This window comes from Parasteatoda tepidariorum, chromosome 9, assembly GCF_043381705.1.
Source record: "Parasteatoda tepidariorum isolate YZ-2023 chromosome 9, CAS_Ptep_4.0, whole genome shotgun sequence".
Taxonomy (NCBI): Eukaryota; Metazoa; Arthropoda; class Arachnida; order Araneae; family Theridiidae; genus Parasteatoda; species Parasteatoda tepidariorum.
In genome coordinates, this window is record NC_092212.1 from 55013200 (window position 1) to 55028712 (window position 15513).

Sequence of the window (15513 nt, forward strand, 5' to 3'; positions counted from 1 at the left end):
CCAGGGCAGAAAACAAGAAAGATGGATGTAAACGAATTAAGTTTTGTCTTCGGCAGACGATTCTTCCATTATTCGTCCGAAATGAATATTCTGCATTCAGCAGTATAGACTAAATACCAAATATTTGTATGATGCATCTCTAATTTAGAAGCAGTAATCGCTGTTTATTTTTGAAAATTATTTTTTTTTTTATTATAATTTTTCAGTGCCGAGCATAATCTTGTATCTATTAACAATTTAAAAACTCCTTGAAAAAGTTTTTTGCAATAACCGGACCCTATTTGCACAAATTCATAAAAGCGGATCCTGGTTGAAAGAATGTGAGTAATTTTTTCACAATTTCACGAAAACCGGACCCTTCACAAAATGTCTGGACAGACCCCTGCTTTATAGTACATTTAGTCCCCGATAAAACAGCACTACAATCCCTGTAGTACCTATTACCAAAATTAATTAAGCCTAATTGGCATCAATAATAGTGTATAGTGATTTATTACGGTAGCCCGAAACGAAATAAGTGCTTTTTCTCCATTAAAATTATGCTTCTCATTACATAATTTGTTGTTTTTAGTTTTATTACCATTAAACAGGTTTCAAAATAAACACGTGGTTTCAGAAAACTTTTGAAATACTAAAATGCGGACTACTTAAAGTAGTCCGCATATGTTTCCACGTTCACGTCATTCATTTTATATTTTATAACCGTCATTGAACAGCCGACCCAATTTTGGGGTTTACGACTTCTAATGTTCAACTCCGTAGCCTTGTAATTTTGAACCCAATCCAGAAGACAAGGGAACTCTCGGATCAAGCATTGTGAGAAATTGCCTTCGTGGAGGACTTTTAGAGGGAACTAACCCGCATTTGCGTTACATGGAGAGGAAGACCACGAGAACCTCCCACGGTTAGCCTGACGGATCATAGGACTCCATGATCCGTTTACCACTGAGAATATTTCACGTCAGCACTGTGGTCGGTGCAAGCCGGATGCGGATTCGTATCGACCAGCCATTGCCGGGATTCGAGCCCGGTTCACCTCATTGGAAGGCGAACGCTCTTTCCCCTGAGCCATCGAGGCTCTCACGTCAATCATTGGGTTTATCTGACATAATAAATAAAAAATAATCAAATATTAAAAAAATTGCAATTCCTTTTTTTTTATTAAATCGAGCTGAAAGATAGATATTTAGAAAAATAGTACAGAATGGTCTATTGTTTAATTTAAGTTGCTAAACCTGTGAGAAAAATTCATTTTTCAAACATCTCTCCCGAAAAATTTAATTGAAATTTTCGAAATTTGGGATTGAATTTTCCCCTTTTAATACGTATTTTGTTTGAAGGTTAATATGAACTTCAATCTTCTCGTCTGCGAGTGACGAGAGATTAGACTAAAAACATGTTATTTTTAAGCTTTTTCTTTATCTCGAAACTTCAGCCTGAAGTATGAGAACAATTCGAAATTTTTGATAGAATTTAAAATACAACATCAAGAGTGCAATTTAAAAAATAGAAAGAAAAAAAAACAACATTTTTCTTGAAATCAAAAAACTTTTTTTTGCAATGCAGTATATTACATATAATATCTACTACAATATGTTTTGAAATTCAGTTCAACTGATGCAGCTTTTCCCAAACTTTCTTATCTCCTAAAATGCATTTAAATTAAGTATTTGAATTTTTTTAAAAATTATTTTTACAAGTAAAAAAAGTTTTCAATTTGATATGACCTTCGAGGTTCCAAGGCACACTGTAAACTATCAAGAATCAACAGCGGCATGCGTCATGATGCACGTCTCGTCTTGTCCACACTTGATGATCCTTGAATACTACGTTTCAGGATAATTTGAAAACGAAGATTGTGAGGACTTGACCCAACAATCCGCATTCGCTGTTTGGTTTTCTTATATTGAACTTCCCCAATGGATTTTCAGTCGCCCCCTCCCCACATTTTGAATTTAAAATTACGAGGTTTATGTTCTAAAATTATCTAGTTTGATAGTTTTTAACATATGTATGGAATTTACAGATGCACAATTAACATAAAGCCTGTTTGTTATTTGTGGTATCTAATCAAAGACAGTGGAAAGAATGCCTAAAGCTGGATCTCATAATATTGAAATGATTATTGATGTTAACCCATATTCGAACTAAAATACGTTAAGGCACTACTATTTTAATAAATATTTTTTTTTATTAACCCTATGACGTTTATTCTCACTAATTTTATTTTTCTGTTATCATCAAAGGTTCTCAAGACATCCACAAAATATTAGTAGTTAACTGTTAACACTTTCTGTTAATGGAGTAAACACTTAATGGAACAAACACTTTCTGTCCAGAAATTTTTAAACTACGCAATTTTTTTTCTTTTCTCTTTTCAACTTGAAACGGTTATTGACAAAATCAACTTTTTTAAAATATTTAAAATTCCATTTGAGTTTATTCATATGTTTTTATGGTGGATTAAAGTTGCAAACTTCTGTAAATAAACTAAATGAAAACAAATGTAACAAAAAAAAAAAAAAAACTAGTCTTCAACTAAATGATAGATTGCTTGATTGTCTATTGATTTGGTCAATGGTGCATATACTTTATTTCCCAAATAAAATATTATTTTTCAAGGACGAAGCTTTTTTTGTGTCGTAATGAATGTAATTTAAGCCTATTCCAATGAAAATAATGCCATATTTTATAAAAATTCTGTCTAAAATGGGTTAATATTACTTACATTAAGACGGCACTGATTGACATTGTCGAAATGCCAATACAAGAAATTGCTTAATATCAAGTTAATAAAAAATTAGGAGCTTTTCAGATTCATTTTTCTTTTTCAAATGAGAAAAGAAAAAGGTTTTAATCAATATTTTGTTACGTTGGCAGTGGAATAAAAATTGCCCCACTTGTTTTTGACAATAATATAAAAATAAACTTTAAAATTACAATTGTTTTTATCTTCGTTTTCAATCAACTAATTTAAATTTTGAAAATTATAAAGATAAAGATCATCGCCTTCTTTTGTGCATGATTTGCTCCATATTCCTTTGTTTCAAATTTAGGTTCAAGTTTTTCTAAATTGCAAAGGGTGAAATATGCGTAACGTGTAAAAATCGATAATAATCAGGGGTCTGTTTAGAAGAAATTTGGGTCTATTAACGGACCCTTCACAAAATATCTTTTCATAAAAACGGACCCTTCACAAAATATTTTAACTTAAAAACGGACCCTTCACAAAATGATTTTTCTTATAATCGGACCCTTCACAAATTTGTTTATCTTCATTATTATTTTGTTAATCAAATAAACCTTTTCCAGGGCAGATAACAAGAAAGATGGATGTAAACGAATTAAGTTTTGTCTTCGGCAGACGATTCTTCCATTATTCGTCCGAAATTCTGCGTTCAGCAGTATAGGCTAAATACCAAATATTTGTATGTTGCATCTCTAATTTAGAAGCAGCAATTGTTGTTTATTTTTAAAAATTTAAATTTTTTTATTATAATTTTACAGTGCAGAGCATAATCTTGTATATCTTTACAATTTAAAAACTCCTTGAAAAAGTTTTTTTTTGCAATAACGGACCCTATTTTCACAAATTCATAAAAGCGGACCCTGGTTGAAAGAATGTGAGTAATTTTTTCACAATTTCACGAAAGACGGACCTTTCACAAAATGTCTGGACAGACCCCTGATAATGTACTAATCAGTTAAAAATACATCATTATAAAATATATTTATAAAATTATAACTATGCATTGCGAAAATACTAATCAGTTATGCTACATTAATAATAAATATTTTATCTAGCCATAAGACTTTGAAAAGAGAAGGCATTTATCTATAATTTACCCAAGAACTTTTTTTCGTTGTTAAAGCTTTACATTTGGTGTAGTTGAAATTTTTTGTACATGAAATCAATAATTGTTTCAATGGTGAATCTGTTTCGGCATTAAACTGTTCCTGTTGTTATTTTCCTTTAAAGTGACAAATTTACAATTTAAAGAAACCATCCTTAAGACACAATTTATGATAGTAATAGGAACAATTCGTGTGAGATGAGCTTGCAAGTTGCATCGTCCATCGCATGACTCAATCATTATAACGATTATGCCTGGTGAGATAAGTGTGTGACCTATTTTTTTTCTTCTTGAATAAAATCAATTGAATCATCTGGAAAAATTCGTGTAGTCCTGGTTAATACGATTTAAACGGAATAACTTGAATAAGATGATGAATCAAAATAAGTAGAATATGAGGTCATTAAATATTCATATCTAAATCAAATTGTGATTTCCCCATCCTTTTTATTAACTAATTTGACACGCTATATAGCGTGTCAAATTAGTTAATAAAATAAGATCTAATATTAGGAAGCATTTAAAATTCGCTTTAAGAAATTAACTCCAGACCTAAGGCTTTCGCTTCTGATGATCTAGTTCGTGTTAAGAGGATTAATATTGTAAAAAATATCTTTTGAATAGCCATTATTATCGTGAGGTTTATAATTTTTTTTTTTAAATTAACAGTTAAGAAACGGTCAATAACATTTGAAATCATTAGTTACTGAGACTGCTGAAAAAATGATAAATATTGATAAAGTATCTTTTTTTTCTTCTTCTTAATAATTGGGATTATCACGCTAGTTTCATTTAAATAAGTAAAACGCTTAGAGAAAGAATTTTTCATGAATTTGTTGAGTTCTTGCCGCTTTTGAAAATATTGACTTTGGCAAACTAGGATGTTAAAATAAACTCTTCCATTTATATGAAGCAAGGTCGTTTTTCCAGCGTTATTATCGACTTAATTTTCTGTGTATTTCACCCATGTATTGAAATATTTATATTATTTGTTTTTATCACTTTTAGAATAATGCTTCATACTATAAGTAAAATAATTATTTTTTTTTTTTAACAAAAAGAAATGTGTTAAAATTATATCATAAAAATTGATTTTACAATGTGCATAAACTAATAAAAATATAATTGACCGATGAACGATCGTTTATAATATGATACGCATTTAATTATATCTTTAACAGTATAATTTGTAAGAGAAAAGTAATTTTTTTAATCATTTTTTATATCAGCCGTTGAACAGCAGACCCAAATTTTGGGTTTACGACTGCCAATGTTCAATGTAATTTTGAACTCAATCCAGTAGACTTACGTCAGCACTAGCGGGGCGTGGAATTTGTATCCACAAGCCATCGCAAGGATTCGAACCCGGTTTACCTCATTAGAAGGCGAACGCTCTATCCCTTAAGCTACCCCGGCTCACGCTAATAATATTGTAAGAGTACCCATGATCCGTCTACCACTACTGATATCTTATGTCAGCACTGGCTGACCATCCCCTGAGCCACCGTGGCTCAAAAAACGTATTTTTTTATAACTGTCGTTTATGAGCTGACGCGATTTTAGGTTTACGACTACCAATGTTCAACTCTGTCCGTAGCCTTGTGATTTTGAAACCAATGAAACTCCTGGATCAATTATTGGGAGAAACTGTGTGGCGAGAAGAGGAAAATCTCCCACGTTTAGCTCGATGGCAAGGGGACTCTAACTCATGAACCGTGTACCATTGAGTATATTTCACTGTGGTTGGTGTGAGCTGGGTGCGGAATTCGTATCGACCAGCCATCACTGTGATTCGAACCCGGTTCTTCTTATTCGAAGGCGAAAGCTCTATTCTCTGAGCCACCATGACTCAAAAAACGTAAATTTGAAATAATTCACTCCTTAAGAAAAATTTAAAATATGAGTACATTTTTTAAAAATATATATATATATATAAAATATTGGTACATTCTTTAATAAGCCAATGAGCTCTTCACCCTGTTCGGCATCGCTCACCAATCCTCGTAACACCTACGTAATTTATTTTAGATCACTTATATCGCTCTTCTTGTATTGTTTTAGTTTAATACATTAGATTTTGTATATATTTTTTAACTTTATATTAAAGAGCTACACCTCTACTTGATTTTATTGATTAACCCTCGAAACTGCTAGCGATACTTAATAGCCGAAAAAGAAGTAAATCATCAAGATTTTGGAGTGGATTAATATTCGTTAATAAAAAAACGTAACTTAATTGCTCTCGGAATATTTAGAATTTCAAACAATGTAACAGGTATCGTCCATTTTCAAGAGTTAGAATACGTAGCTACAAAATTCAATTTTCTGTCGGTAATCTCCCTAAATTTGGGAAGAAACTCCATCCAAAATAAAAATTTTGTAAAAAATAGAACTGATAGAAATAATGTCTGGATTAATAGATATTCCTGCTAATTTTATTTTTTCATTTGCTTACAGTGGTAGTGAATGTAAATAACAAGCCAATTAGATTGCAAATCTGTGATACTGCTGGACAGGTCAGTATATTTTTCAAAAAAATAATAGGTGGCAAATTAAATTATACATGATCAAATATTTAGTACAAGTGATTTAGCATTTTTCTCTTACTAATAAGATGAGTATTAAGGGTACACATATTTTATCCTATTTTATATTTGAAAATAATTTATATTATTTTATTTTATATTATTTTACTTTATATTATTTTATTTTATATTATTTTACTTTATATTATTTTATTTTATATTATTTTATTTTATGTTTTATTTTACATTATTTTATTTAATAATAATTTATTTTTATATTATTTTAGATTATCGTTGAATAAGTTGGACAACGATAATATAAAATACAACAAGTAGTACATTACATCAAAAATATCTTTAGAAATATTGATAATTGAAATTAGAGGAAAGTCTTAAGTTTACCCCAACAGAAGGGCCAGTCAATGCTCCAATGAGAAATTGAAATGTGAGTTAACATATACGTTTAGTTAACGTTTGAATGAAATTGAAATACATTTTCAATTTCATTAAAAAAATTCCATAGCAAAAATACAAAATCTTGAAATTTTAAACAATGAATATGTAATGAATATTTTTGATGATGAAAAAAAAGTCTTTAATAAAGTTGTCTAAAGCCCCGAAAAAAGATTATTTCATTCACATATTTATTAGAATATACAGGGGCGTGCAAAAACTCTCCGATCAATAAATCTTTTATAAGAAATTTTTCATTTTTTGGCTCTTTAAATGAGTTTAAAACAAATAATTTTTATTTTGTTTAATGTTCTAACCGAATTTAAATATCATGTAAAAGATTTGTAAGCATAAATTTAAAATAAACTACAATATTTTCGCTATCATAAGTATCTAGCCAAATTATGATTTGAATTAGAATAAAAAGAATTTTATTAATTATATAAGTTTAAAAATTAATATAACAACTGAAAAATTATAGAATATTGTTAATANAAAAGAAATACAGCCAAAATTTGGGAGCCACGTAAGAGAATTATATATAATAGATTGTTAATACTTTGTAGCCAGCCCATTGTAGCAATCACATCAGCACAAGCAATGTGGCATGACCTCATAAAGATTACTAATGCACGCAGCTAAAGCTTGATCCACGCAAGTTGCCAAGCTTAGCATAATAGTGCTTATTTTGACTTGTAATGATTTCTCACGCTACGCTATGGTTCTTCCAATAAATGATAGATGGTATTAAAAACTAGAGCACAAAGTAAAACGTCAATATTGTTAAGTGTAGACCAGGGGTTTCCAACTTACATGAGGCCGGAAGCCACAATTAAAAGTACAAATCATATGGCGGGCCGCAACGTTATCAAAATTTTATGTAGGACTCTTTTATGTTTGAAGGAACTTTAAATATTACTGTCAGATTTTTACCAAGTTGTACAAAACAAAAGTATTGAATTACAAATAAGAAGTAGATTTTAAAAAATATTTAATTTCATATTAAAAAATTCGGTCTACAATAACTTTAATGTGCACCCATGTATTAAACAGTTAATGTGCAACAGATATCTAAGTGTTAAGATATAAAACTTTAAAAAGGTTGGTATTAAAACTTGCGTGGTAGTACGCAAAATGTTCAATGACAAAATTGAGGTTTGTCTGCTGCAACCACCAGAGAATAGATATTTACATTTTAAATTTTAAATTTACAAATGTGTGTAAATATTTTCGTCCAAAATGAGTGGTTTCTCAAAAAGTTAAATCGGAGAATTTCTACGAGTGCAACAGATATCTAAGTGCTGAGATATAAAACTTTAAAAAGGTTGGTATTAAAACTTGCGTGGTAGCACACAAAATGCTCAATGACAAAATTGAGGTTTGTCTGCTGCAACCACCAGAGAATAGATACTTACATTTTAAATTTACAAATGTGTGTAAATATTTTCGTCCAAAATGAGTGGTTTCTCAAAAAGTTAAATCGGAGAATTTCTTCGAGAAAATTTCTGATACGCACATGCTAAATTATATTCACAAAATACAAGAAAAATGAAATAAAAAAGAGCAACAAACACGATTATTTTTGTATTTGAATAACAGATTTTTTACGAAAATTGTCCGCAAAAAAATGACAACTAATATATTTTAGTTCGCGATCCACAAAAAAAGGCTTCGCGGGCCGAATGGCCAGTTGGAAACCACTGGTGTAGACCATTGTCACGAAAGCTTTGAGATTTGAAAGCTTTGAGTTCGTTGTCTTACAGAAATGTGCAATTGTGAGGAATCATTTGGTTTGCATTCGTCAAAAGATTTTTTAGTAAAATATACCAATACAAGAAGCGTTCCATCATGCAGTTACATAATTATGAAAGTGATCCATTTTGCATCAGTCGTCCAAGTCCGTGATCCTAAAGCACCCAAAAACATAACGTCGCATCCACGATGTTTGCGAGTTTGATATTTATCGTGATTTTTTTTCTTGTCGGGCACCGAACACACTTCCTGCCCTCACTGCTGACTAAATTGAATTTGTATTTATGAAAGAAAAAAAAAAATTTTTTTTACAATTTTCTATAGTCCAGTTTAAATGGTCTATGGAAAACTGCTATCTAGTCATCACATTTTCTTTTCTTATTAAAGGTTTCTTTATGGCTATTTGTCCAAGCCTTGGCGAACATTCTTTGGTATTCTTTGGCCAAGGTCCAAGCAATCCAACAACGTTTCGTGAAAGTCATGTCATATCAGCGTCTTGTAACAAACATATAACAAAAATACCACAAACATCTACACTTTTTTTGTGTAACATCAGTGCAATTTGAATTGCAGCTTTCTTGACGTCCTGTGTTGACTTGCGTTTTTACTATTTAATCCTCTTTTTCCGTTTTACGTAGTCTACCATTTTTAGACTTTTTAAACAATATGCACTTCGAAACCCTGCTCATTTACAGTTTGCGTTCCAAACGATTATTAAGATGAAATTCCATTAAAGAATCTGTCATCTTAAGATAACTTTAATTAGCTTATAACTCTAAACATATGTGTCTATACATATGATAGTTACGTAAATGCAAACTGAATATTTACGTCAGAAATATTACAATTAACACAATTATGGTGATGTATCAACTGCTGCTTCCTGATCAAATGTAAATGTTGTTTCCACGAAAATATTGTAGTTTATTTTAGTGTTTATATTTAAAAGTGTGTATATATATACACATAATAGTAAATAAAAATTAATCTGATATTATATAAATTTGTTTAAAATAATAAATAAAACAAGAATTATTTGTTTTTCCTTCATTTAAAAAGTAAAAGACCAAAAAAAAAAGTGTAAGAAATTAACTAACCGGAAACTTTTGCACGCCACTGTAGTTAATAAAGATGAATAAATTAATTAGAGATATGAGTAATGTTAGTTGACCTGAGAACTGTTTGACAGATGTCGTCTGATTTGACAGATCGATAGTTTATTTACTTTCATTACATTTAACAAAAAGCTGAGTAAAGAAATAACAATATTAAATAGTTTTATTTTTGATTTTTAAATTTTATTCCCAATACAACGATTGAAAGATTCAAAAATTTTATTTTCATCAAATTACTTTTATGTATGCAATAGAAAATAATTATTGTAGATGTCCAAAAAACCAAAGAATAATACCCCATCTGAAACACTATTCCATTTTTGAATATTGGTAATTTCTGATCCAAATGTCTTAAAAAGTTTTAAATTAATTTAATGCATAAATTTACGATAAGTTGACTAATCTCAAGTATAATTCTTTTGATATCACAACTGGCACACTCTTCTTTGCAATTACGGATTTAAAGCACTGAACTGTCGTTATGAATAACAGGGGTTCTATCGTCTGTGGCAGCTCATAGCCCACCCAGCTTCAAATCTATGGGTACCAGCTTGTCTGGGAAATAAAGGCGGCTGACGCGCAATGACGACCACCTTATTGCCTGCCATGCTGAAAATCTAAAAAATTTAGAACTGACATTATTACCTGTCGGGCTAGCTGTCATGCAAAAATCTATATAAAATTGACAAAATAACAATTGTTTTACAGAATTCGTATCACTAATAATGTGCTAGTTTTTTAAACGAAATGTTTTTGCAATGAAGCTAATAAATTCGATCTTTGACTCTCAAGAGCATGAAAATATGAGTTAGTAAACAAACAGACAAAAAAATTAATAAACGAATAAATAAATCCGTAATAGTAAAAAATAAAATAAAAATGTGACTACATGTACTGTAAAATTTTTTAGTTAATCTCAACACCAAAAATGGTGGCAACTGTATACCAAATAAATATGGTTTATATTAGGTTTCTAAATCAGACGAAACAAAGAAAATAACATCCATAAAGTTGAAACTGTTTAAAAATATTCTTGTTTTTGTGTTAGGCCATATCTCTACAGATAATTGCAAGATTTTCTTCTTCTTTTTAAATACTTCAAGCGTAACTTGTTACCCAAAGACAGGGTTGGGTTTTTGACGTCAAAAAGTGGTTTTTGACATGACAAGGGTATAATACTGGTTTAAAACGTCAAAAACCCTTCAAAAACGTCAAAAACTGAAGTTTGCCAAGAAAATATATAAACTTCAAAACTACCAACAGTTGCCATGCATTATATTAAAATTTAATTATACTATAGGTAATCAGCAGGTTTTAAAATATTTTTTAATTAAAATTAAGGTAAAATAACAGATTTAAAATCTCAGAAATTTATATTCAAATGCATGTGCAGAAAAATTTTGCACAAAAATTGTTTAAATATTTATATTTAAAAATTTTTTTTTTCTTTTTGATACTTAAGAAAATTAAAAGTTTATTACTATGCATTTTTGACATATAAGGAACATATAACTAATATTTATAAGGAACTTACAAGTTATGTTGTATAAATACAAACTTGATACAAGTGTATGAAAAAAAATTTTAATGTTATACCGAATATCTTTATTATCCAGTATGTTAATTTGAATTTAAAAGTAGTTATATTTGTGAATAATGATAAATATAATTCATATTGTTTATTATATTTATTTATAATTATTACACTTATCATTTTAAAACAATTTTTATCTCTTAATTTTTTTTTCTCCACTTGTATTAAGAATACAAATAATGCATATCTTGAAAGCAAGAAGTAATTATTCAACAGCTGAATATTTAGATATTCAACAAAACTATATAGTATTCAGCAAAATGAAATTCACAAGTATTTGGATAAACTAAATTTTCAGCATAGTAAATGAATAGGCTGAATATACTGTAAATCGACACTAACTACTCTGTGTATTTAACAGAAAGCACTTAAATTTGTATTGTCTTATGTTAAAAAGATTATTAAGAAGATTTAAAAGAATATTAAAAAGATTTTTCTTTAAAAGAAGATGTCTAATGTACAAAACTGCTAATGTTTATCTTTAAAAATGTCTAATTTTTAGTATAATCTATACTATACACTAAATTTGGTTATAAATAAATTTCTTAATAATATCACTGCAGATTTTCAATAACACATGAAAATGAATACATAATATTACAAAAGATGTGAGTTTTCAAAAGTACAAGATTTTGGTTACTATTCAAAATATAAGTGTTTCTTCAAAATTTTAAATTTATTTTTTCTAGAACATATTGACACTATCCTTTAAAAAATATATAAATTTTATGTATTAATTAAATTTCACATATGAATATAGGTTTTTGACATTTTTGACAGTGAGGTTTTTGACGTGACGGTTTAAACCATGGTTTAAACTGTCAAAAACTGTCACATGTCAAAAAACCTGCCAACCCTGCCCAAAGATAACAAGCATATTCTGGTAATTAATTAATTCAAGAAAGCTTGAAAAACACTTTAATAAGAAGATAATACATCTTTTTATATCTTGTTATGCCACGTAATTTTATACGCTAAAATGTAAAATTTTAAGTAATTTAAAATATAAACTTTGAATATTTTCCAGACTTCATTGATGTATAGCACAATAAGGTTACGTCTAGCATTTACTTAAACCGTACACATTCGTGCAATGAGCCTAAATTAATGTATGTATTTGAAAAAGAAATTAAATAAATTTTTATTTACCAGATATTTTAGTTTTATGCATCAAATACGCCATTTTCTAAAGTTTGTATTACATTTTAAAATTATTTACAAAATTTTATTGCTTAAAAATCGAAAATTTATAACTATTTTAAACTTCCAGGATGACTTTGATGCTTTACGTCCACTCTGCTATCCCCATACAGACGTCTTCCTCCTATGTTTTAGTGTTGTGTACCCCACTTCATTTTTTAACATTGCGGAAAAATGGATTCATGAAATTAAACATTACTGTCCAAAAGTACCAATCATATTAGTCGGTACTCAAAGTGATCTAAGGACAGACATTAACACATTGATAGAGCTTGCTGAATACAAGGAGCAGCCAGTGAGTATTTATCAAGCCAAAGCTCTTGCAGCCAGCATTGGAGCAATATCTTATGTGGAATGTTCAGCATTAACTCAAAGAAACCTTAAGGAAGTATTTGACACCGCTCTTCTCGCTGGTTTGCGAGCAGAGAGTCATTTGGATTACTCTTCTGATAACAATTCACAAGCAAAGACAAGCAATTCATCTGTGATAAATTCCAATCACAACTATGTGAGATTAAACAGAAGGAAAAAGAAGGGATGGAGAAAGTTATGCTGTTTTTCATAAAATAATTACAAACAAGAGATCACAATAATCCAAGCAATAACAAGTTTTAAAATACGATCAATAGTGAAAATGGAGATTGGATATTCGAAACCTATATGCAATTCTTTTATACAAAATAATGAGAATAACTAGAATTTCTTTTCTCCATAAAAAGTGCTGTCATATTAGTTAAACATGGCTTTTCAAAGCTCTTTTGCCAAGGAAAATAAATACCACAGTTGAAGCTAAGCTAAAATTTTAAACTTTGTACTGTTTGTCTAAGATAGGTAGTCTGACCTCTACTAAGTCTGCGGCAGTCTGGTGCTATGGAAACAAGAAGAGGGCATTTTAGGGAGGGTAGCTTCGATGAAGAGGTCTCCTTTTCTCTCGCCGAAACAAGTTCTAAAGAGGGACCCCGCTCTCCTACTTAAAATAATCATACCTCGTTACCATAGTCACCGCCACAGCTCCAGACGAATGTCTGGCAGAGTACCTATCTTAGACAATCAGTATTATACCATTTTTAACATTTATTATTGTTGAGCTAAAACAGGGTCACAAACTCTCGGGGCTTTTTGAGATTGGCAGATTTGAAATAGTAATAATGAAGTAGAAAATAATGTATAAAACAGGAATAATATATATATATATAGATATACATATAAAAAAAGAGAGACAGCTGTTATGTTTCTTTTATAGTACCGTAACAAGGATCAACATCAATGTAGAGATGGGGCTGTCATCGAATAGCAATGCTCGAGGTCTAATCATTGGTTATAATTTCCTAATTTCCTTCAGCTAAATTCTTTCAAAATGAACTTTGATTCTATTCACAACATTAAACAATGCAGAAATGGTTCTTTCATAGATAAACAATGCTAGAGCTCTTATCACTGGTTTGAATTTCATTTCATGAATTTCTTCAATTCGTGTAAAACTAAATTTTTGGGAATCATTCTCTTTTCTAGTAATTTAATTAGTGATTTTCCTAGATTCCTTATTTTTTAAACAATTCGAAATCTTTTTCAATTTTTATTTGCCAGTAAGTTGCTTTTAGACTTCCCTCACCGCTTTAGACTCTTCTCTCTTCATTGGATTAATTTCATCAACTTCTTATAGTTGATCAATTAATTCTAGAATAATTCTCTATTTCTTTTTAATCAGTGTTGCAGGAGAGATGATGATACTTGTTATTAACAGAAGTTTGTTCCGTTTAACTATTTTATTGTACTTTATACGCTTTCTACTTAATTAAAGTCTGGTACAAAGATAACATGAAACTATAGCAATAGATATAAAAATAGAATAATCAAAAATTACATTTAAAGAATATCCTAAAAAAATTGATGTAATTACATGTAATAAAAGAAGCATTAACTTTTTTTTTTACTGAAATAAAAGACAGACCAAACTAAGGATATTTTTGTTTCTTGAAGAAAATATCAAAAGTTGTAGCATAAATTATTTTTTAGTCTTTGTATGAAAAATCCTGTGAAAAACAACAATAAAGATACAAAGTATTGAAAATTAAGCTTTCAATGTCTCTTATGAGAGAATATACAAGACACTGTTCTGGGAAAGTTAGCTACATTTAAATTTTACAAGATAAGTTATAAAAAGTTTGTGATAAAAATGAAAACTTGTCATAATTTCTGAGTTAGAGAAACTGAACGGTTTTGAATAACAACGTAATGGCTTTTGCTTTACCATAAGAGCTAAGGTAAAGCCAGCAAGAAGTTAATTACCTCTGGTAAGGGCTCTTACTCTCTCATCTATCAGAAACTATTTTTCAAAAATTTTTTTTAAACCACTTTTTCCATATCATAAATCCTCATAAATGTTAAGTTCGAAGATTCTTGAAATTTGCTCTTCTATACTTACTGAAAGAAATATGCTCTGGATTTTATTAATTGTTTTTACTTAATTAAATTTGCATTCAACTTTGTGAAAATACTAATTTGATTTGTAATCAGGTTAGTAAAGTCATTTTTTCCCCTTTATGTGCTGGAGAGACTAAACTGTTTCTAACAATAAGGTATTGGCTTTACCATACTAGCTTTATGGTAAAGCCAATAAGTTTTTAATTACCACTTGTAAAGGTTCTTACTTTCTGATCTGTCAAAAACTAATTTTTCTTTTAATCTTCTACTTCCTTTACCACATAAATTTTTTATGTTTGTTAACTTCGAAGACACTTAACTTTTGCTCTATACCTTCAAAAAAAATGTTCTGCATCATATTTTGTTGTTTTTACATTATTTAATTTGTATTCAGATTTGTAAAAATGCTAACTCATTATTAATCTTATTTCATAATTTATTCTGAAGTATTAATTTATGTCTTTTAATTTTATTTTATTGTGTGTTTATTGACAAATAAACTTATTTTCTTGCCTAATTACTGAAAATATAGTTATTTTTATTCTCCACTAAACAAAGAAAGTAAAAGACAACAATTTCAAGTCTTTCAATAAATT

General features: G+C 29.3%; 1 protein-coding gene and 1 long non-coding RNA gene across 2 annotated transcripts in view; both read left to right on the top strand.

The window, feature by feature from the left end:
- Positions 1–15434, top strand: part of LOC107455560 (cell division control protein 42 homolog) — a gene marked incomplete at its 5' end in the record, with an annotated part of 24593 nt that extends 9159 nt beyond the window's left edge. Inside the window, 2 exon segments of the mRNA XM_016073176.2 lie at positions 6312–6370; positions 12564–15434. Coding sequence (XP_015928662.1) covers positions 6312–6370; positions 12564–13058 — 554 coding nt within the window. The 3' untranslated portion in view covers positions 13059–15434.
- On the top strand, positions 7334–11640 carry LOC139426610 (uncharacterized). The gene is made up of 2 exons (XR_011637832.1): positions 7334–8989; positions 9032–11640. It is a non-coding gene; the product is annotated as an uncharacterized lncRNA (long non-coding RNA).
- Positions 15435–15513: the final 79 nt, after the last annotated feature.